Source organism: Rattus norvegicus, chromosome 14 (assembly GCF_036323735.1).
Source record: "Rattus norvegicus strain BN/NHsdMcwi chromosome 14, GRCr8, whole genome shotgun sequence".
In the NCBI taxonomy this organism is placed as follows: Eukaryota; Metazoa; Chordata; class Mammalia; order Rodentia; family Muridae; genus Rattus; species Rattus norvegicus.
The window spans coordinates 107,398,849-107,423,953 of record NC_086032.1 but is presented as its reverse complement, the minus strand read 5'-3'; the positions used below and the strand labels follow the sequence as shown (position 1 = coordinate 107,423,953).

Below are 25,105 nucleotides of genomic sequence, written 5' to 3'. Positions count from 1 at the left end.
GGCAACACCATTTCTGTGCTTTCTGACTTGCAGATGCAATCTGAGTGCTCCTTTGTCATCACTTCCCTGCCTTAATGGACTGCCCTTGAACTGTGAACCTATCTTTCCCTTACAAGTTGCTTCTGACAAGTGCCTTTGTAACTAATAGAGAATATTGTTATGAAGAACTGAGACTGTTGTGATAATCTGGTTATATAGTCCTCAGGCCTTTGGAATTAGAATCCAAGAATATTATGGATGAATTTGGAACTTTGAAAAGTGCTAGGATAGCATAGGCCAGGGCCCATCAGGTTGGATTTTGGGAAGCCAAAGACACTGGAAAAAATATCTATGGAGAAGTAGGATAGGGGCTGTTTGCATTTTATTGTGGTTACAACCTGGTTACATCCCACCCGTACACTGGAACACTGAAAGTCATGGACTAAGTACTTTGGTAGAGGAAATCTCACAAGATAGCAATCACAGTGTGTCATGGTTACTGCGCACGCATTTTATTCTGTATACAGTGAGAAAGAAAAACAAGCACAACAAAAAGATACAAAAAAGGGGCTGGCAACAACGAGAGGGTGTAAAGTTATAGGCAAGACCATATTTGGAACCATTAAAGATAAGTCCTGTGCTTTTTACTGGGACATCAAAGGTGACCTGAGTACCAAACTCCACCCATCAGACCCCATTTTGTGAAAATTGATAATGATTTCCAAGGAGAGAGCTTAAATGTGAATACCACTGAAGGGGTTCCCTGGGTAAAACAAGAAAACAAAACAAAACAAAACAACAAACAAGGAAAGAAGTCTTTCCCCCACGTCAGCCTGGAAGGCATACAAAAGCTAAGCATAATCCTGCGGGTTACACTTTAAGCTGTATAGCACCAGAACTTGTCGGCATATCCACATGGTACTGGTTTTGCAGGCAGGCAAGCTGGGTGGAAGTGCTAGGTTTGTGATTGACTTGTAAGAAGGCAAAGAGCAAAGCATCCTAAATCTAGATCCGCCTTTTTTACATGATAAACTAGACAAGGAAGTATAAAATAAAGTTATCAAAGATAAATATATTCTTTATTTTTTGAAGAATTTTGTTTGTACTAAAATTTTTAAATACTTACATTTCTTTCTACTTCAATTAACCTGTCTTTGACTTTCAGGAGCTCTCGAGTTGCTTCTTGACTTTCCCGCCCCCACTTGTCGTCTTCCCCAGAGATTGGAAGGGAACTCTGCACCATCCTCTCCTCATCTTGTCTCTGTTTGAGAGCTTCATAATTTTTTTTCACCTGAAATTGTTTAAAATATTTTAATGGAAAGAAAAAAAATCACTCAGATTTCTCTATTTCTCAGTTACTTTGGGTCTGTATTAGCCCAGTGATTATGATATTGTATTTTTTTTTTCTTTTTTTTCGGAGCTGGGGACCGAACCCAGGGCCTTGCGCTTGCTAGGCAAGCGCTCTACCACTGAGCTAAACCCCCAACCCCATGATATTGTATTTAAAGTGGGATAAATGTGTGATTACCATTAATGTGATCAAAAGCTCTGTGAAACGCAAATTTGGGGGCTGGAGGAAGTTCAGTATACTTTGCTATTGTTTGTAATGAAAATGACGGATGATCAAAATGTGAATGCTTCACTCCTCCTTTAAATGAGGAAAAAGAATACCCTTGGCAGGGAAGGGAGAGGCAAAGATTAAAACAGAGACTGAAGGAACACCCATTCAGAGCCTGCCCCACATGTGGCCCATACATATACAGCCACCCAATTAGACAAGATGGATGAAGCAAAGAAGTGCAGACCGACAGGAGCCGGATGTAGATCGCTCCTGAGAGACACAGCCAGAATACAGCAAATACAGAGGCGAATGCCAGCAGCAAACCACTGAACTGAGAATAGGTCCCCCGTTGAAGGAATCAGAGAAAGAACTGGAAGAGCTTGAAGGTGCTCGAGACCCCAAAAGTACAACAATGTCAAGCAACCAGAGCTTCCAGGGACTAAGCCACTACCTAAAGACTATACATGGACTGACCCTGGACTCTGACCCCATAGGTAGCAATGAATATCCTAGTAAGAGCGCCAGTGGAAGGGGAAGCCCTGGGTCCTGCTAAGACTGAACCCCCAGTGAACTAGACTATGGGGGGAGGGCGGCAATGGGGGGAGGGTTGGGAGGGGAACACCCATAAAGAAGGGGAGGGGGGAGGGGGATGTTTGTCCGGAAACCGGGAAAGGGAATAACACTTGAAATGTATATAAGAAATACTCAAGTTAATAAAAAAAAAAAAAAAAAAAAAAAAAAAGAAAATGGACCTCAGCAGCCTTTTTAAGGAATTTGAATAGCTTCTTGGGTTATATGCACATATAGAAACATTACACCAAATCCCATTCATACGAACAATTAATGCCTACTAATAAAAGACGATCAAGGATAAACTATCAAAGATAATAAAGAAGAAAATGACCCTCCATAAAGATGAACAGGACACTGATATATACTACTTAATATTGACAACTACTTTTAGAGCAACCGTGAATCTACTTAGAAATCCCTATATAAAGATCAAATGTTAAAATTAGCTTTAGACGACTCCTAAACTGAAGTTGGGCATCTTTAGGAATTTTACTTTCAAAGAATAATGTATTAACCTGTTGTAATTTATATCGTAATAAGTAATTCAAGGATATATCTTCTACAGAAAGATTTAGTTTTGAGTTGATTTTTTTTTTTGTTTATTGTTTTGAGACAAGGTCGCATGTAGCCCCAGGCTACCCTTTAACTTCTTAGTCAAGAAAAACCTTTCCACAGATTGTTAAGTGCTACTCAATTACCATACTGGTCCTCAAAGTGACTTAATGCAGGTTGCAGTAATACCAGAAAAGACTGACTAGTGTACAGGCTTGAACTGTTAGTAATATTGAAAAAGTTATCATCTTCTAACATCAAGACTGCCAAATTTAACACCTCTCTGTAATTAAATTGTTTTAGATTTTTAAGATTAAAAAAATCTGTGTATGAATGTTTGCCTCGTGTGTACGTGTACCATGTGTATGCAGTGCTTGCTGAGGACAAAAGAGGGTACAGGATCCCTGGAACTGGAATTATGGACAGTTGTGAGTCATCATGTGGATGCTGGGAATTGAATCTAAGGTTTCTGAAAGAGCAGACAGGGTTAATTGCCAAGCCATTTCCTTAGCCCCTAAATATATATATGTGTGTGTGTGTGTGTGTGTGTGTGTGTGTGTGTGTGTGTGTGTGTGTGTGTGGTGTGGTGTGTCCCTGTGCATTTCAGTATAGGTGCCTGCAAAGGCCAAAGGCTTCCAATCACTGGGGCTGAAGTTATAAGTGCACGGCTGTGATCCACCTTATGTGCGAACCAAACTCAGATCCTCTGGATGAACAGTATAAACTCTGAACCATGGAGCTGTTCGTTTCTCTTGCCTTCTGCAATTCAAATTCCTTATTTTATTTATCTTGACTTTCTAGTTTACTTTAGATATTTATAGTACATTTAAAAATTAACATTATAGTTTATATTAATGGTAGAAATAATTAAAATAGTTTGGATACAGAACTTAAGAAAGCCTTTAGTTCAGCAGTAAATTAGCATTACTATTAATGAGTTACAAAATGGTAAGAACAAAAGGCAAAAAAAAAAAAAAAAAAAGGCAAGATGGCAAGTTTGGCCAGTGCTCTAAAGGTGTTCTGAGATATTCCTATTTTTTCATACAGTCTTTTTCCTATACTCACAAAGGCTGTGGTTACATGCAATATTGAGAGCTGACATGAGAGAACGGTAGGTCTGGACCTTTAGCTTACATATCATTAATAAAAACCCTCATATTCTCACAAGAAATAAATAAAGTTTGAGTCAGAATAAATAGTCACGACAACAAAGTAATATAAAGTCAATTTAAAATTTAAAATCCATTAAGTTAAAGTTTAAGGCAATTTAAAACAGTATTGTTAATTACTGTAAATTCAAATTTTTAGTGATTATAAAAGATAATGTAGTCTTTTAGAACTGAAGTATAGTCTATAGTTACTAATGTACTGATTATAAGAATTTTTGATTTATTTTTAAAATATATGTATATGGTAAGTTTTATACATATGATCAGAGTATTTCTATCACTCTGGAAGGATCACTGCTTACGAGACATCATTGTATTGATATTTTTCACTAAAATTTAGTTCTGTATGCTCTAAAACTTCATACAAATTAAATTACACAGCATAATCTTTTTTATGTTACATTTTTCTGAGCATATTTTTAAGCTTTACTAGTATGCTAAATGAATCAGTAATTTTTCTCTTTTCTACTTTGTCCTATCTTTTAGTACAAAATTTCCTTATTCAATTACCAGATGAGGGCTATTTCTTTCTTTTTTTAAATATTTATTTATTTAAGATTTATTTATTTATTTATTTATTTATTTATTTATTTATTTATATTACAGATGGTTGTGAGCCACCATGTGGTTGCTGGGATTTGAACTCAGGACCTCTGAAAGGGCAGTCAGTGCTCTTAACCACTGAGCCATCTCTCCAGCCCCTCTGGGCTATTTCTAATTTTTAATCATTTTTGTGTAATAATTTTATTTAAACTATATGTGTAAAGATGTTTGTGTACACATATGTACACATGCCTTTGGAGACCAGAAGTGTATCCTTTAACTGCCTTCTATTTAAAAACAACAGACATGGAGCTGGAGAAATGGCTCAGTAATTAAGAGCACCTTGCTGCTCTTTCAGAGGATTCAAGTTCATTTCCCATCACCCATGACGAGTCACTAACAACCAAAAGCCTGTAATTCCAGTTCAGGGGTTTCAATACCCTCTTCTGGTCTCCTCAGGCACTACTTAAGGCAACCCCCCTCCACTGACAACCACTCACAAACATACAGTTAAATTTAAAAAATCAGACGATGTGATCAAGTTGGTGTCATTCCAGTGATGTGTTTGGCATATACAAATCAATCACATAACGCAACACAGAAATACACCGAGACGCAACTCACTGAAGCCCCTCGTCAGATTCACAAAAGGTTTCCAATAAAGTTTAACATGTCAGGATCAAAGCCCTGAGGAAACCAGAATACAAAAGCATACACCAACACAACATATGCTATGTGCGACAAACCTGTAACCAACATTATACTCTTCAGGGAAAAGAGGCCCTGTCTCTTCTAAATCTAGAATGAAGTGAGACTGTCAGTTTTTCCACTGTTACACATCTAGACTCCATGTCTTACTATAACAGTAAAGCAAGGTAAAGCAAAAGAAAAGACAAACAGAAAAAGAAGTCAAACTATTTGTATTTTTGTTAATATGATCCTATCCGGAAAAGACCTCAGAGATTCCGTCAAAAAACGCTTAGACCTGATTGAAACTTTTATTGAAGTAGCCAGATATAAAATCATCACCCCAAATTGGATTTCCTGTATACTGATGGCAAACATACTGAGAAACTAGGAAAACATTAACATTTACAATAGCTCAAAGGTTAACATTTTAAAAATGGCTATATTATACCAAAAATTTTGTAATCAGCTAACTAGTTTACTTACTAATCTAATTTGAATGTTTGTGATTACACCAAATTAACAAATTCATTTGTGATCTTCTTGTTTATTTATTCTAGTACTGGGGACTGAATCTAGGCTCTGTGTATGCTGAACAAATGCTGAACTACTGAAATATATCCAAACCTGAAATCTGTATATTAACAATAAAACATTTCAGTTGATGATGTGGTATTCCTTTTCACTTACTAAGTAAAACACTCCTTTTCACTAATGCAGTTCTTTAATGTACTTTATGGTGTTTTACAGTATTATAAATTCCTTAAACACTCCAGTCAAAACAATCATGTCAGAAGTCAATAAAAATATCTACAGTTCACATTCTCCAACCTGTATTTCTGGGGCTAAAGAAATGGCTCTGTGGTTAAGAGCACATACTGCTCTTCCAGTACAATCAAGTGTGGCTTCCAGCCACATCTGGCAGTTAACAACCACCTTTAACTATAGCTCCAGGGGATGCAACGCTCTTCTGCCCTCCACAGGCACCTGCTTGTAGGTGGCATACACCACACATATATACATAAGAACAAAATTTAAAAAAAGAAATCATGACTTTCCCTTTATTCTCATACGTGAAGACCAACAATTCAATGTGCAAACAAACAAACAAACAAACAAAAAACCCAGAAAAACAGAGAGCAGTGTCTTTGCTTCTCTTATGTAAGTAAAAATTATTATTCTTTTACCATTAAGGATGATGCTCACTGTAGGTCACCTATAAACATTTTACTTAATAAAGTTCTTTTTATATATGAGATTCGTATGAAATCCTTTATAATTGTGAACAGGCCACTGAATAAATATTTGAATATGCAATATGCAAAGCTTAGAAAAGTACAGCTCCACTGGGATTCACATGTAAAGGAGTGAGCCAGTTTATAGCACTCATGCAAAGGGCTGAAGTTAAAGACAATGATGGATTTTGATATCGCTAATATTTAGACTGAAATCATACACACTAACCCATGGTCAAATGTGCTTATTTTCTGGCTGAGTAGGCTCATGAAGATATCATTGTTACTCATATTGTCTAACACAATACAAAACTCAGGACATAAAGGTAATTAATAACGATGTAGAACTCTCAACCAGTGTATGTTCCATGGCAAAATCTGTGACAAATGGAAGTAAAAATGCTGTAAGTGGTGAACAGGAAGTCTTCTCTTCCTGAAGAAGAACTCAAATTTGATTAGCTATTTCTGTAGTCTAGAGGCACAATAAAATTAGAATAGTGTATTATTATGCAATAATGCCTATGGAAAAAAGACAGATGATTGAAAGACTATATCTGGAATAGAAAAACTAAACACCTAATACAAAGCAGAACCACTGGATTTCTCTTCAGGTAGCAGTCCTTATAAACAGTGTGCACATTTTAGAAATTTTAAATTTATGTCTTTGAAGTTAAATGACTTAATGACTGCTATGAAGTGCCAAGTCTCAAAACTATGGAGGCTCTCATCTACTCCAGTGTGCATCTGACATTTTCCTTGAACCATAACCTGGTAAGAATATGAGACTCACAGGTCCACAGGAGGGACAAGCTCCAGTCATAGACAGCAAGACCAATGAACACAAGAGATAACCAGATGTCTAGAGGCAAACTCATGATCCTAAGCAAGAGAAACCAAAGCTACTTGGTTCCAGTTCTATTACAGCAAGTTCTGGATACTGCAACACACCAGAAAAGCAAGATTTTGATTTAAAACTACATCTCATGATGATGCTAGAGGACTTTAAGGAGGAAATAAATAACCCACTTAAAAAAATTCAGGAGAACACAGGTAAGTAAGTAGAAGCCCTTAAAGAAAAACACAAAAATCCCTTAAAAAATTACAGGAAAACACAACCAAACAGATGAAGGAAATGAATAAAAATGGAACTAGAAACAATAATGAAATCACAAGGGGAGACAACCCTGGAAATAGAAAAGGAGTCATAGACAAAAGCATCACCAACAGAATACAAGAGATTGGAGAGAGAATTATAGGGGCAGGAGACTCCATAGGAAACATTGACACGATAGTCAAAGAAAATGCAAAAAGCTCCTAACCCAAAACATCCAGGAAATCCAGGACACAATGAGAAGACCAAACCTAAGGATAATAGGTAAAGAAAAGAGTGAGGATTCCCAACTTAAAGGGCCAGTAAATAGCTTTGACAAAATTATAGAAGAAAACTTCTATAATATTAAATATATATAAAGAAAGAGTTGCCCACGAACGTACAAGAAGTCTAGAGAACTCCTAATAGATTGAACCAGAAAAGAAATTCCTTCTGTCACATAATAGTCAAAACATCAAATGCACAAAACAAAGAAAGAATATTAAAAGCAGCAAGGGGAAAAGGTCAAGTAACATATAAAGGCAAAACTATCAGAATCATTCCAGACTTCTCAACAGAGACTATAAAACCCAGAAGATCCTGGGCAGATGTCATAGACCCAAATAAAACAAATGCCAGCCCACGCTACTGTATCCAGCAAACTCTCAATTAACATAGATGAAGAAACCAAGATATACCACGACAAAACGAAATTTACACAATATCTTTCCACAAAGCCAGCACTACAAAGAATAGTAGAGGGAAAAATCCCAACACAAGGAGGGAAACTATACCCTAGAGAAAGCAAAATAACAATCTTCTTTCAACAAACCCTAAAAGAAGATAGCCACACAAACATAATTCCACCTCTTACAACAAAAATAACAGGAAACAACAATCATTATTCCTTAATATCTCTTAACATCAATGAACTCAATTCACCAATAAAAAGACGTAGACTAACAGACTGGATATATAAACAGGACCCAACATTTTGCTGCATACAGGAAACACACCTCAGTGACAACAACATACACTACCTCAGAGTAAAAGGCCAGAAAACAATTTTCCAAGCAAATGGTTCCAAGACACAAACTGAAGTAGCCATTTTAATATCAGATAAAGTCAACTTTCAACGAAAAGTTATCAAAAAGGATAAGGAAGAACACCTTATACTCATCAAAGGAAAATTTACCACGATGAACTCTCAATTCTGACTATCTATGCTCCAAATGCAAGGGCACAAAGATTATCAAAAGAAACTTTACTATAGCTCAAATCACATATTGCACCACAAACAATAATAGTGGGAGACTTCAACACCCCACTCTCATCAATGGACAGATCATGAAAACAGAAAGTAAACAGAGATACAGTAAAACTAACAGAAGTTATAAACCAAATGGATACCTAACGAACACTTCATCCTAAAACAAAAGAATATACTTTCTTCTCAGCACCTCATGGTATCTTATCCAAAATTATAATCCATCACAAAACAGGCCTCAACATATACAGGAAGATAGAAATAATCCCATGCATGCTATCAGTTCTTCATGGACTATGGCTGGTCTTGAATAACAACGAAAACATCAGAAAGCCAACATACACATGGAAGTTGAACAATGCTCTACTCAATGATAACTTGGTTAAGAAAGAAATTAAAGAAATTAAAGTCTCTTTACAATTTAATGAAAATGAAGGCAAAACATACTCAAACTTATGGTTTACAATGAAAGCAGTGCTAAAAAGAAAACACATAGCTCTCAGTGCCTCCAAAAAGAAATTGGAAAGAGAATATACTAACAGCTTGACAGCACACCTGAAAGATCTAGAACAAAAAGAAGCAAATCAATGCAGAGGAACAGATAGCAGGAAATCAAACTCAGAGTTGAACTCAGCCAAGTAGAAACAAAAAGAACTATACAAAGAATCAAAACCAGGAGCTGGTTCTTTGAGAAAAATCAACAAGATAGATAAACCCTTAGCTAGACTAACCACAAGGCACAGAGACAGTATCCAAATTAACAAAATCAGAAATGAAAAGGGAGACATAGCAGAAACTGAGGAAATTCAAAGAATTATTAGATCCTAAACTCAACAAAACTGGAAAATCTGGAGGAAATGGAAAATTTTCTAAACAGATATCAGATACCAAAGTTAAATCAGGATCAAATAAACCATCTAAACAGTTCCCCAAATCCCTAAATAAATGGAAGCAGTCATTAAAAGTCTCCCAACCCAAAAAAGCCCAGGATCAGAGGGCTTTAATGCAGAATTCTAGCCAATCTTCAAAGAAGAACTGATAACAATATTCTTCCACCAAACAGAAACAGAAGGAAAACACACAATTTGTTCTATGAAGCCACAGTCATGCTTATACCAAAATCACACAAAGATTCTAAAAGGAAAGGTATTTCCCTCAGGAATACCAATACAAAAATATTCAATAAAATTCTTGCAAACTGAATCCAAGACACATCAAAATGATCATCCATCATGATCAAGTAGGCATCATCCCAGGCATGAAGGGATGGTTCAGTATATGAAAATCTGTCAATGTAATTCACTATATAAACAAACTCAAAGAAAAACACCACATGATCATCTCATTAGATGTCGAATCATTTGACAAGATTCAACACCTCTTCATGATAAAAGTCTTGGAAAGATCAGGAATTCAAGGCCTATACCTAAACATAGTAAAAGCAATATACAGCAATCCAGTAGCTAACTTCAAATTAAATGGAGAGAAATTTGAAGCAATCCCACTAAAATCAGGGACCAGACAAGGCTGCCCACTCTCTCCCTACTTATTCAATATAGTTCTTGAAGTTCTAGCCAGAGCAATCAGACTGCGAAAGGAGGTCAAAGGGATACAAATTGGAAGGGAAGAAATCAAAATATCACTATTTGCAGATGATATGATAGTGTACTTAAGTGACCCCAAAAATTCAACCAGAGAACTACTAAACCTGATAAACAACTTCAGCAAAGTGTCTGGAAATAAAATTAACTCAAACAACTCCTGTACTCAAAAGATAAACAGGCTGAGAATGACATTAGGGAAATGACACCCTTCACAACAGTACCAAATAATATAAAATACCTTGGGGTGACTTTAACAAAGTAAGTGAAAGATCTGTATGACAAGAACTTCAAGTCTCTAAAGAAAGAAATTGAAGAAGAGCTCAGAAGTTGGAAAGATCTCACATGCTCATGGATGGGCAGGATTAATATAGTAAAAATGGTCATCTTGCTGAAAGCAATCTACAGATTCAGTGCAATCCCCCTTCAAAATTCCAACTCAATTCTTCATAGAGCTAGAAAGAGGAATTTGCAAATTCATTTAGAATAACCAAAAACCCAGGACAGGGAAAACTATCCTCAACAATAAAAGAATTTCTGGGGGAATCACCATCCCTGCCCTCAAGTAGTATTACAGAGCAATAGTGATAAAAACTGTATGATATTGGTACAGAGACAGGCAGGTAGATCAATGGAATAGAATTGAAGACCCAGAAATGAACCCACACACCTATGGTTATTTGATCTTTAACAAAGGAGTTAAAACCATCCAATGGAAAAAGGACAGCATTTTCAACAAATGGTTCTGGTTTAACTGGAGGTCAACATGTAGAAGAATGCAAATTGAACCACTCTTTTCTCCTCATACAATGCTCAAGTCCAAGTGGATCAAAGACTGTCAACATAAAACTAGATACACTGAAACTAATAGAAGAGAAAGTGGGGAAGAGTCTTGATCAGCTAGGCACAGGGTATAATTTCTTGAACAGAACACCAATGGTTTATGCTTTAAGATCATGAATTAACAAATAGGACCTCTCATAAAACTGCAAAGCTCTGTAAGGCAAAGAATATTGTCCTTAGGATAAAAGGGCAACCAACAGATTGGAAAAAGATCTTTACCAATGCTACATCCAATAGAGGGTTAATATCCAATATAGACAAAGAACTCAAGTTAGACTCCAGGGATCCCAATAATCCTATTAACAATTAGGGTACAGAGCTACTGTTGAGTATTAAATGGCTTTAGAAGCATGTAAAGAAATGTTCAACATCCTTAGTCATCAGGGAAATGCAAATTAAAACAACCCTGAGATTTCACCTCACACCAGTGCGATTGGCTAAGATCAAAAACTCAGATGACAGCAGATGCTGGCGAGGATGTGGAGAAAGAGGAACACTCCTCCATTGTTGGTGGGATTGCAGACTGGGACAACCACTCTGGAAATCAGTCTGGGGGTTCCTCAGAAAATTGGACATAGTATTACCTGATGTCCCAGCCATATACCACTCCTGGGCATGAACCTAAAACAAGTTTCAACGTATAACAAGGACACATGCTACACTATGTTCATAGTAGCCTTAAAGATCCCAGATGTCCCTCAACAGAGGAATGGATACAGCAAATGTGGTACATTTACACAATGGAGTACTACTTAGGTATTAAAAATGGTAAGTACATGAAATTTTTGGGCAAATGGACGGAACTAGCAAATATCATCCTGAGTGAGGTAGCCCAGTCACAAAAGAACACACATGATATACATGCACTGATAAGTAGATAATAGCCCAAACGCCCGGAATACCCAGGATACAATTCACAGATCCTGTGAAGCTCAAGAAGAAGGAAGTACAAAGTGTGGATGCTTCATTCCCTCTTAGAAGGGAGAACAAAACACTCCTGGGAGGAAATACAGGGAGACAGAGTGGAACAGGGACTGAAGGAAAGGCTGTCCAGAGACTGCCCCACTCGGGAATCCATCCCACATGCAGCCACCAAACCCAGACACTATTGCAGATGCTAAGCAGTGCTTGCTGACAGGAGCCTGATATAGCTGTCTCCAGAGAGGCTCTGCCAGAGCATGACCAATACAGATGAAGATCCTTGCAGTTAACCATTGGGCTGAGCACAGCGACCCCAACTGAGGAGTTAAAAGGACTGAAGGAACTGATGGTTTTTGCAACACTATAGGAAGAATATCAATATCAACCAACCAGACAACGGCCCTCCCCCTCCCCCAGCTCGCAGGGACTAAACTGCCAACCAAAGAGCACACATGGAGGGACCCATGGCTCCAGCTGCATATGTAGCATAGAATGGTATTGTCTGATAGGAGGAGAAGCCCTTGGTCCTGTGAAGGCTGGTTTCCACAGTGTAGGGGAATGCCAGGGTGTTGAGGTAGGAGTAGGAGCATCTTCAGACAAAAAGGAACAGGGGGAGAGGGGACATGGCAGTAGGGGAAGGGGATAATATCTAAAATGTAAATATATTAAATATGCAATTAAAAATATCCAATAAAAAAGAGGAACCTGAAAACAATTGAGAAAATTGTAGCACTTCCCTATGACAAACATCTGTTTAAGTATACTACCAAATACATGAAATAGAATAAAATACTAATATAAATTCATGTGAGTTTTTATTTTCTCTCTTTTTTGGTCCAAGTACTTATAAAACTACTAAGATAAAACTTACTGTTTTAAGTTCATGGCGCAATTGCTGATTGTAATTTGTAGACTCTTCTAACCGAGCTTCTAAAGCAGCGATTTTTTCTTCTTTTATTTCAAGAGACTTCTTAAGAGTGGATTCTAATTTTGATTCCAAAAGTTTGTACCTACTATTCAAGCATAAGAATAATATAGTTTGTCACTAGGTGTCAAAACATTTGGAGACAAATTTATTTATACATTCATGTATTAATAAATATACTGGCTACGTATTAATTAAGGTTTGGGAAAACGTAGTAAGCCTTAAAAAGGGTCCATCTAAACTGGGCTCATGAATCTTAATGAAACTGTTACTTACTTTGGTTACATGCTTTGCCAACAATATGAAATAATGTTTCATAAATATAGGTAATCTGAATAAAAAATAACACGTATTTGGCACCCATATTAAGATAGTCAATTAAATTAGCAATTAACATTCTGATTAAATCAAATACAAAATTTTCCTTAGAAAATTAATTTAATAATAGTTGTCTGACTTATTTTTAAATTTAAATATTTTTAAGATGGATTTACTTTATAGTATGTATGTTTTGCCTGAATATAAATATGTCTATAGACATATCCATGCCTGGTGCCACAGAGGTCAGAAAAGTGTTAGACCCATTCAACTAGAGTAACATATGGTTGCTGGAAGAGAATCCCCCTGTTCTCTGCAGACAACAAGTGTTACAGGGTTTCTCAGTGTAGCCTTGACTGTCCTGGAACTCACTATATAGACAAGGCTGGCCTTAGACTCAGAAATCTGCCTGTCTCTGAGTGCTGGGATTAAAGGTGTACACCACCACTACCCAGCTTTGGTTTCTGTTCGTTTTTTTTTTCTTTTTTCAAATATTCGTATAGAAAAAGTTCAATTACATTTGTTTGTGTATATATGTGTGTGAATGTGTACACATGGCGTGCACATGTGTAGGAGCATGTGTGCCACAGTATGTGTATGGAGGTCAGAAGAAAACTTGCAAAATTTGGTTTCTCTTACCATGTATGTTCTGAGAATCAAGCTTAGGTTATAAGGCTTGGCCTCAGCTTTTGCCTACTGAGCCATCTGACTGACCCATAAAACAGTGTTCTTAAGAGTAGATCTTTAGTCTATCTGAAATACCTAGCTCTGTAGATGTTTCTTAAAAATCACATTAATCCTAATTAAAAGACTATGATTAAAATTTAAAAGAAATTTAAAAGAAATCTGTATCAACCATTAATAAAGTTAAATAGGATTTTTTGTATGATTTGTCAAATCTTTACTTTCCACATCATTTTCATACATTAATTGCATTTCAATATATTTTCCTCTTTCAGTCCACATCTTACAGAACTTTCTCCACATACCACTCACCTGTCATCAGTGCTCTGCTCATCCTGTAGGAGCCGCTCTTTATTTAAACCTATCTTCTCAAGCTCATGAGTTAATTTCTCCAGATCATTGTTCATTTGTTGCGTCTTCAATTTTTCACTGACTAAATCCTTATTTTAAAAACAATGAAAGAATATACAACTCATTCAAGTATCGAGAAAAGAATGTCAGTCAAGATTCTAATTACTATAGCCCAAGAAGACATAATTTGAACCAGATAAGAAATGTGACAGATTCTTCCTTTTGTTCCAAAAGGTAGTGAAGCAGTAGATTACAAACTGAAATCATTTCTTAAAAATCTTTTCTTGCTCAAAATTTTTGAAAAAAAGTTTTAATAGAAATAAACTCTTTTTTAATACTTCTAAAGTGTGTTAGTACTTCTTTATAATGCTAATGTTACAAAAGAATTTCTAAGAGAAACTCTTTCCTGGTAAACACACAACATGGGTTTGAAAACCATGAGGGAACCTCCAACACACTCATGGACTTTAATGAAGCACTCACGTGTTGAAAAAAAAAAAAAGGAAGCAATTATCTAATGTATGAACCCATCACATATTACAGGGGATATCCCAATTAGATCTTTTAAATGAAAGAGTTCTAAATAGTTCAATGCTGAAATTTAAGTTGAACCCGATTTTCATTCTCCGGCTTCTCAAACATCACAGAGCTTTGGAATTTGAAAGATCTGAGATTAAATGCAGAGATTCAATTCTAGTTGTTTCTAGTTCTAGTTCCAAAATTGTACTCAACTATAGAAAAGATAGCACGAGTTACTGAGGTTCAATAAAATGTGGGCTACAAATATAAACATGTTTGCCTTAAGCTTAGGTAACTATATTTACCTCACGTAATGTAACCAAGGTTTTAATATCAATAGTTGCTCTTTTCACAAGCTCTTTATTTTCCTTTTCTAGTTCTTTTAGACGAACACAGGACTCTTTATATACACTAATTTCTTTGAATAAAGTTTTGTTTTCTTTTTCCAAATTCCCAATTTTCACATTATTTTCTTCTAAGGTGGTGTCTTTTATTTCTGCTTGTTGTCGGAGTCGTTTGTTTTCCTTCTCTAACTGTTTCTTGTCCTTTTCAAGTTGAGATGTCTCTTGCTCTAATGACTTATTTTCTTTTTCTAGTTGTTCCAGTCTTTTGCTAGAGATTTTCAGTTCTTCTAGGTTTTTTTGTAATGTTTGATTTTCCATCTCTAAGTCTTGTAGCTCACTCTCTAATTGTTGGATTTTTTTATTGCTATTTTCTAGAGCTTTTTGTAGTCTTTGATTTTCTGTGTCTAGTCCCTGGTAGCTAACTTCTAAGCGTTCTGTCTTCTTGAAAGAGGCTTTCATGAGCTCCAAGCCCTTCTTGAGCTGCTCCTTCTCACTCTCCAGCTCCTTGTTCTCCAGTTGGAGCTGGGCCATCTTCATGCTCGCACACTTCAAAGACTCCACGCTCCTTCGCAGCTCTAAGTTTTCTTCGTCAAGTTGGGAATTCTCTTTTTCTAGAGATTCCAACTGAAAAGTAAGGTTTTTAAAGCTATCCAAAGTTTTTTTAAATTTCCTATTTTCTCTTTCTAGCTCTGAATTTTCCTGTTCTAATGTCTCAAGTTTTTCGCATGTAATCTTTAAATTAGTTATCTTTTTCTGCAACAATTCATTCTCCTTTCCAAGACGATTCAACTCGTTTTCAAGTTCTTCTGCTCGCTCTCCTTTCTCTTTATAAAGCTCTAATTCCTTTTTCATTTGTCTTTTTTCAAATTCAATCTTGCTTAGTTTTCCACTTGTTTCTTTGATAGATTCATGGAGAATTTTATTTTCTTTTTCAATATCCTTCACTCTCGCCTCAGCACTAATCTGGGAACGCTGCCGTAAGGAAGACACTGTTTGATTGAGATGTTCATTTTCCTGCTCCAATATTTTAATCTAATTGGAAAAAATGTAAAATTACAATGAATAAATATAGTCTTTAAACTTAGAAAAACTAACAAGAAAATAACATGGATACTAGAATGTATGGCTTATTGCTTTAATGTGACAAATATTTACTGAAAGACCACTTAGAATATGTACTGTCAGGTCACTCAAGTACATGTGAAGGAATGGCTACTTTTACAATTTAAATGATCTTCAGCTTGTTCAGAATTAACAAACTTCCAATGTCCTTAAAGACATTAAGGCATACATTTTCATTAAGTAATTTTTATGTGGCCTACACAAGGTGGATAGATAGTGAGTGCTTTTGTATAGGCTTCATCATTTCCAAGCAGAGTTTCAATAGGGTAACATAGAAACAAAATGACCTCGTACATCCAAAAACAAATTTATCCAATTATAGCGTAACTTGATATGAGTTTCAAACTTGTAAGTGTTCAACATGTTTGCTGCCATCACATGGCTCCCCTGTTACTGGGGTGGCAGTACCATGTACTTTCTCCAACTTCTCTTTAAAACTGCAGGGCTAGTCTACAGATATCTGATATGTGTAGGAACTGAAGAACATTTATAATGAATTATTATTAAGCCAACTGGCAATTTAAAAATTTCTAAGCTTCTCTTCAAATTTTCTAAGTATGCAGTACTGAATATGTAAAATAATAGTACAATTCCTCCCTGTTCAGATAGAATTCATTTCAAAAATCCTCCATGGATACTTAGGACAGCAAACAGTTCTCAATCTACAGTACTGTTTTGTTTCCACACACAGTGATGACGACAGTTTAGTATTAAGCACAGTAAGGGTATCATATAACTTGGTGTATAAACTTTTCATCTTAAGGAAGCACTCAATAGTTTCTCTGACATATATGAATTGCAATTTAGGGCCATTATTAAGTAAAATAAGGGTAACTTGAATGAAACCACTGTGGCACAAGAGTAATTAGTAGTAATTGGCAGGTAGTGGATACACGAGGAACTGACAAGATTTTATGACACCACTCAGAATGACAGATAATGTAGAATTTACACACTGACTTTTGGAAACAGCTGCAAACATTAAATGACTGGCCATTTTTGGACTGTGACACACTGGGGGTGACAGTGAGGCAAACTTATGTGTAATGGGGAGCTATTGTAGTTAGTTTGAAATCTATAATGTTGTATTGGATGTCCTTGTAATGACATATAAACATTCACTTTAAAACAATTGCTAGGGCTGGGGAGATGGCTCAGTGGTTAAGAGCACTGACTGCTCTTCCAGAGGTCTTGAGTTCAAATCCTAGCAACCACATGGTGGCTTGCAACCTTCTGTAACGAGATCTGATGCCCTCCTCTGGTGTGTCTGAATATATTTATATATAATACATATATATAATATATAATAAATAAATACTTATAATAAATATATTGACTTATATATAATAAATAAATTAAAAAAAGAAATCAATAAAACAACTGCTGAAGTAAAATATACCAACCTGCCTCTCTGAATTTTCTCTGAGTGTTTCAATTGTTTTTTCAAGTTGAGCTTTCTCTTTCATTAGATCTTTGCTTAAATTTTGACAATTCTGAAGACTTTGCTTTTCTTGAATAATTTCATTTTCAAGAATTTCAACCTACAGAAAATTAAATCACAAAGCCAACATATTGAAAATGTAAGAGACAAAATGTATCAAATCAAAAGATGAAATCATTTCAATATCCAAATGGTAGAAATTAAGAATCTCATATAAAATTTCATAGAATTCTATGATTGTATAAAATTTTCATACATAACTCTCTCTTCTCTCTGTTAAGACAGGTTTCTATCTTGACAGACATAGGCAATATATAAGCAGGATAAGTGCTTATGATGTGCAAATCTCACCAGAAAATTCTTGACTACAGTAGATTTATAATATACAATTTTATTACACTAGACAATGTTGGTAACAAAGGAGGAAGAAATTATAAAAGATCAGGTAAGCAAAATCGAGATGTGGTGACAGAAGTTTAATCAATTAGTAACAGGGGACTTGGTGAAAATAAAAAGGGGAAGGAAGAAGAAAGAGCAATCCTGGAGAAATAACTGCAGCCAAACCTACATCCCATGCACACGGTAACCTACAGTCCACGTATATGGTGCTGTACTCAGGAGAGAAACACACAGTTTGAGGCAAAAGACAGCGGTGTCTGTCTTACCTTCTCACAACATTTTAACTTTCCATATTGATTTATTTATGCAGTAGTGAGTCCTAAACCCATCCTTTCAGTCTGCGGGTTAGAACAGGGAACTAGTAGAAGTCATAAGTACATCACTGCCCTTGGGGGAAGCTGGGATCCCTGCTTTTTCCACTCCTTTTCTTCCCAGCTGTCATAAAGTGAATGAACAGCTTTTCTTCCCTACATGCTCCTGGATGTAGTTTTGTTTTCTTTTTTAACCTACTGGTAACTAAATAGTTTGTTTTTACCTATTACATATGGAAATATATAGCGATAGTTTAGTGTTACCTAACAATTTGCTGGGTTTGAGAATCTGTTAAGAAGAGGCTTCTGCACCTAAAGAAATGTTGAACATCTTTGGTCATAAGGGAAATGCAAATCAAAACAACAACGAGATTCCACCTCACACCAGTGAGAATGGCTAAGATCAAAAACTCAGGTGACAGCAAATGCTGGCGAGGATGTGGAGAAAGAAGAACACTCCTCCATTGTTGGTGGGATTGCAGACTGGTACAACCATTCTGGAAATCAGTCTGGAGGTTCCTCAGAAAATTGGACATTGAACTGCCTGAGGATCCAGCTATACCTCTCTTGGGCATATACCCAAAAGATGCCCCAACATATAAAAAAGACACATGCTCCACTATGTTCATAGCAGCCTTATTTATAATAGCCAGAAGCTGGAAAGAATCCAGATGCCCTTCAACAGAGGAATGGATACAGAAAATGTGGTACATCTACACAATGGAATATTACTTAGCTATCAAAAACAATGACTTTATGAAATTCATAGACAAATGGTTGGAACTGGATAATATTATCCTGAGTGAGGTAACCCAATCACTGTAAAACATCCACACTATGCACTCATTGATAAGTTTATATTAGCCCAAATGCTTGAATTACCCTAGATGCATAGAACACATGAAACTCAAGACGGATGATCAAAATGTGATTGCTGCACTCCTTCTTTAAAAGGGGAACAAGAATACCCTTGGCAGGGAATAGAGAGGCAAAGATTAAAACAGAGGCAGAAGGAACACCCATTCAGAGCCTGCCCCACATGTGGCCTATACATATACAGCCATCCAATTAGACAAGATGGATGAAGCAAAGAAGTGCAGGCCGACAGGAGCCGGATGTAGATTTCTCCTGAGAGACACAGCCAGAATACAGCAAACACAGAGGCGTATGCCAGCAGTGAACTGAGAACCACCACTGAACTGAGAACGGGACCCCCGTTGAAGGAATCAGAGAAAGGACTGGAAGAGCTTGAAGGGGCTTGAAGGAGACCCCATATGTACAACATGCCAAGCAACCAGAGCTTCCAGGGACTAAGCCACTACCTAAAGACTATACATGGACTGACCCTGGACTCTGACCTTATAGGTAGCAATGGATAGCCTAGTAAGAGCATCAGTGGAAGGGGAAGCCCTTGGTCCTGCCAAGGCTGAACACCTAGTGAATGTGATTGTTGGGGAGAGGGCGGTATTGGGGGGAGGATGGGGAGGGGAATGCCCATTTAGAAGGGGATGGGGAGGGGTTAGGGGGATGTTGGTTGGGAAACCGGGAAAGGGAATAACAATCGAAATGTAAATAAGAAATACTCAAGTTAATAAAGATAAAAAAAAGTTACATGACACAAAATAAACATACAAAAAAAAAAGAGTGGGGTGTTGAAATCTCCTACTATTATCGTGTGAGATTCCATTGTGTAGGTGTACCACATTTTCTGTATCCATTCCTCTGTTGAAGGGCATCTGGATTCTTTCCAGCTTCTGGCTATTATAAATAAGGCTGCTATGAACATAGTGGAGCACGTGTCTTTTTTATATGTTGGGGCATCTTTTGGGTATATGCCCAAGAGAGGTATAGCTGGATCCTCAGGCAGTTCAATGTCCAATTTTCTGAGGAACCTCCAGACTGATTTCCAGAATGGTTGTACCAGTCTGCAATCCCATGGAGGAGTGTTCCTCCTTCTCCACATCCTCGCCAGCATTTGCTGTCACCTGAGTTTTTGATCTTAGCCATTCTCACTGGTGTTGAGGTGGAATCTCAGTCAACACCCCACTCTCATCACTGGACAGATCATGGAAACAGAAATTAAAGAGACGTAGAGAAGCTAACAGAAGTTGTGAGCCAAATGGATTTAACAGATATTTATAGAACATTCCATCCTAAAACAAAAGGATATACCTTCTTCTGAGCACTTCATGAAAGCTTGTCCAAAATTGACCATATATTCAGTCACAAAACAGGCCTCAACAGGTACAGGAAGATAGAAATAATCCCATGCGTCCTATCAGATCACCACACACTAAGACTGACAACAATAATGACAGAAAGCCCACATATACATGGACGTTGAACAATGCTCTACTCAATGACAACTTGGTCAAGGAAGAAATAAAGAAGGAAATTAAAGACTTCTTAGAATTTAACGGAAATGAAGATACAATGTTCCCAAACTTATGGGACATAATGAAAGCCACTAGTACTAAGAGGAAAACTTATAGCTCTGATTGCCTGCAAAAAGAAACAGTAGAGAGCATATGTCAGCAGCTTGACAGCACACATAAAAGCTACAGAACAAAAAGAAATAAATAAACCCAAGAGGAGTAGAAGGCAGGAAATAAACTCAGAGCTGAAATCAACCAACTAGAAATGAAAAGGACTATACAAAGAATCAAAAAAGCCAGGAGCTGGTTCTTTGAGAAAATCAACAAGATAGATAAACCCTTAGACAGATTAACCAGATGTCACAGAGAGTGTATCCAAATTAACAAAATCAGAAATGAAAAGGGAGACATAACAACAGAATCTAAAGAAATTAAAAAAATCATCAGATCCTACTACAAAAGCCTATATTCAACAAAACTGGAAAATGTGGAAGAAATGGACAATTTTCCAGACGGATACCAGGTACCAAAGTTAAATCAGGAACAAATAAACCATCTGAACAACCGCGTAACTCCTAAGAAATAGAAGCAGTCATTAAAAGTCTCTCAACCAAAAAGAGCCCAGGTCCAGACGGGTTTAGTGCAGAATTCTATCAGACCTTCATAGAAGACCTCATACCAATATTATCCAAACTATTCCACAAAATTGAAACAGATGGAGCCCTACCGAATACCTTCTATGAAGCCACAATTACTTTTATACCGAAACCACACAAAGACCCAAAAAGGAAGGGAACTTCAGACCAATTTCCCTTATGAATATTGACACAAAAATACTCAATAAAATTCTTGCAAACCAAATCCAAGAACACATCAAGACGATCACTCACCATGATCAAGTAGGCTTCATCCCAGGGATGCAGGGATGGTTTAATATACGAAAATCTATCAATGTGATCCATTATATAAACAAACTCAAAGAGAAGAACCACATGGTCATTTCCTTAGATGCTGAGAAAGAATTTGACAAATTTCAATACCCCCTTCATGATAAAAGTCCGGGAAAGATCGGGAATTCAAGGCCCATATCTAAACATAGTAAAAACAATATACAGCAAACCAGTAGACAACATTAAACTAAATAGAGAGAAACTTGAAGCAATCCCACTAAAATCAGGGACTAGACAAGGCTGCCCACTCTCTCCCTACTTATTCAATACAGTACTCTAAGTCCTAGACAGAGCAATCAGACAGCAAAAGAGCGTCAAAGGGATACAAATTGGAAGGGAAGAAATCAAAATAACACTATTTGCAGATGATATGATAGTGTACTTAAGCGACTTACGTTCCACCAGAGAACTACTTAACATGATAAACAACTTCAGCAAAGTGTCTGGAAATAAAATTAACTCAAACAAATTAGTAGCCTTCCTCTACTCAAAGGATAAACAGGTGAGAATGAAATTAGGGAAATGACACCTTTCACAATAGTACCAAATAATATAAAATACTTCCGAATGACTTTAACAAAGTAAGTGAAAGTTCTGTATGACAAGAACTTCAAGTCTCTGATGAAAGAAATTGAGGAAAATCTCAGAAGATGGAAAGATCTTCCATGCTCATGGATTGGCAGGATTAATATTGTAAAGATGGCTATCTTACCAAAAGCTATCTACAGATTCAGTGCAGTCCCCATCAAAATTCCAACTCACTTCTTCATAGAGTTAAGAAGAGCAATTTCCAAGTTCATTTGAAACAACAAAATACCCAGGATAGTGAAAACTTTACTCAACTATAAAAGAACTTCTGGGGGAATCACCATCCCTGACTTCAATCAGTATTACAGAGCAATATTGATAAAAACTGTATGGTATTGGTACTGAGACAGGCAGACAGATTAATGGAACAGAACTGAAGACCCAGAGATGAACCCACACACCTATAGTCACTTGATCTTTGACAAAGGAGCTAAAACCATCCAATGGAAGAAAGACAGCATTTTCTACAAATGGTTTTGGTTTAACTGGAGGTCAGCATGTAGAAGAATGCAAATTAATCCATTCTTCTCACCACGTACAAAGCTTAAGTCCAAGTGGATCAAGGACCTCCACATCAAACCAGATACACTCAAACTAATAGAAGAAAAAGTGGAGAAGAGTCTTGAATACATGGGCACTGGGGAACATTTCCTGAACAAAACACCAATGGCTCATGCTCTAAGATCAAGAATCGACAAATGGGACCTCATAAAACTGCGAAGCCTTTGTAAAGCAAGACACTGTCATTAGGACAAAACGGCAACCAACAGATTGGGAAAAGATTGTTACCAATCCTATATCTGATAGAGGGCTAATATCCAAAATATACAAAGATCTCAAGAAGTTAAACTCCAGAGGAGTGGATTAAAAAAATGTGGTACATGTACACAACGGAGTACTACTCAGCTATCAAAAACAATGACTTCATGAAATTCCTAGGCAAATGGAATGAACTAGAAAATATCATCCTGAGTGAAGTAATTCAATCTCAGAAAAACACACTTGGTATGCACTCACTGATAAGTGGATATTAGCCAAAAAGCTTGAATTACCCAAGATGCAATCCACAGACCACGGGAAGCTCAAGAAGAATGACCAAAATGTGGATGCTCCCACTCCTTCTTAAAAGGGGGAAAAATATCCAGAGGAAAGGATATTGAAGCAAAGTTTAGAGCACTGACTCAAGGAATGGCCATTCAGAGCCTGACCCACATGTAGCCCATATATATATACAGTCATCAAACTAGATAAGATTGATGAAGCTAGAAAATGCATGTGGAAAGGGACCGGATATAGATCTCTCCTGAGAGACACATCCAGAGCATGTCCAATACAGAGGTCAATGCTATCAGCAAACCACCGAACTGAGAATAGGACCCCCTTGGGGGGAATTAGAGGAAGTATTGAAAGAGTTGAAGGAGCTTGCAACCCCATAAAAACAACAATGTCAACCAACCAGAGCTTCCAGGAACTTAACCACTACCCAAAGACATGGACTGACCCAGGGCTCCAACTGCATATGTAGCAGATAATAGCCTTGTTGGGGCATCAGGGGAAGGGGAAGTCCTTGGTCCTGCCAAGGTTGGACCCCCAGTGCAGGGGAATGTGGTGGGGGAGGTAAGGGTGGGTGGGTGGGGGAAACAACCTTATGGGGGAGGGGGAGGGGGAATGGATGTGGGCTTATGAACAGGAAACCGGGAAGGGGAATAACCTTTGAGATGCAAGTAAAGAAATATATCTAATAAAAAAATTTTTAAAATGTAAAAAATGAGTGTAACCAATATTAAGTATACATTACAAATGAAAAATACAAGTTATTGATATGAATTAACATTATCATAAAGATTAAATTTTAGTTTACCTTTTTACTCAGTCTCTGGTTTTCCTTTTCAACTTTGAGGATTTTGGAAGTGCTGCCTTCTGCAGAGTCCATAGTACTCCGTAGCTCTTCTACAGTTTTCGTCAAACTCTGGTTTTCCATTTCCAACTTCAATAACTTACTTGATGTTAATTCATTTACCTCATGGCCCAAGGACTTCTGTGGTGCTGTAATATTGAAAAATATCACTAATAAAACTATTAAAAATATTGACTCCTTATGTACTCTGACACCTGATCTTTAACTTCATAAAATTTTAAGTTATCTAAGATAAATACTATTAAAAAACTAATGAACAAAGTTAAGTCTTGAGCTTCTAACATACAACACTTATACTTAAGAGACTATAGAGTTCTAGTTCCATGGGAAATTACTTGGTAATTGTCATGTTGATGATGTTGGGTCAATTGATAAATTACAAGTATTGCCTTGCAATGTTACAAGATCCCTTTAACTTATGAAATAACAAGCATTATCTTAAAATTTTCAAGCAACTTCAAATATTAAAAGCTAGCCAGAGAAGAATCCTTATATATTGTTTGAAGACCATGTACACTATTCATACATTAATGCTCAACTTAGTAGCAAAGATCAATGTCTGGTCTATTTTGTCATGAGAAAGCACCTTTAACAACATAACACTTTTTCTTTTTCAGCATTTTTACTGATTCTTTGGAAATTTCACATCATACAAAACTGTCATATGCACTTCCCAGTTCTGCCCTGTCCTCCCCTCAATCCTCGCCACCCACCCGGCAAACAAACAAACACCAAAAGTCAAATTTGTGTTACCTATACATTCACTGGGGAGTGATCAAACTCTGTGACCTGCCCAGAAGCTCCCTCCCAGACCCCTGCTGGAAGGCATCTACCAAGGA

The 25,105-nt window shown here is 36.8% G+C and overlaps 1 protein-coding gene across 13 annotated transcripts in view; it reads right to left on the bottom strand.

Moving 5' to 3' along the window:
* The window catches only part of Ccdc88a (coiled coil domain containing 88A), a 151,451-nt gene that overhangs the window by 32,151 nt on the left and 94,195 nt on the right, over nt 1-25,105 (bottom strand). For all 13 annotated transcript variants that reach the window (XR_010057373.1, XR_010057374.1, XR_010057375.1 and 10 more), the window contains exons 13-18: nt 24,210-24,394; nt 17,688-17,825; nt 15,124-16,194; nt 14,261-14,388; nt 12,893-13,034; nt 1,106-1,270 (exon numbers count right to left, since the gene is read on the bottom strand). Coding sequence is in view for 6 of the 13 variants with exons in the window: in XM_008770470.4 (XP_008768692.2) it covers nt 1,106-1,270; nt 12,893-13,034; nt 14,261-14,388; nt 15,124-16,194; nt 17,688-17,825; nt 24,210-24,394 (1,829 nt within the window). In the remaining 7 variants the exon portion in view is untranslated. The remainder of the gene's footprint in view (nt 1-1,105; nt 1,271-12,892; nt 13,035-14,260; nt 14,389-15,123; nt 16,195-17,687; nt 17,826-24,209; nt 24,395-25,105) is intronic.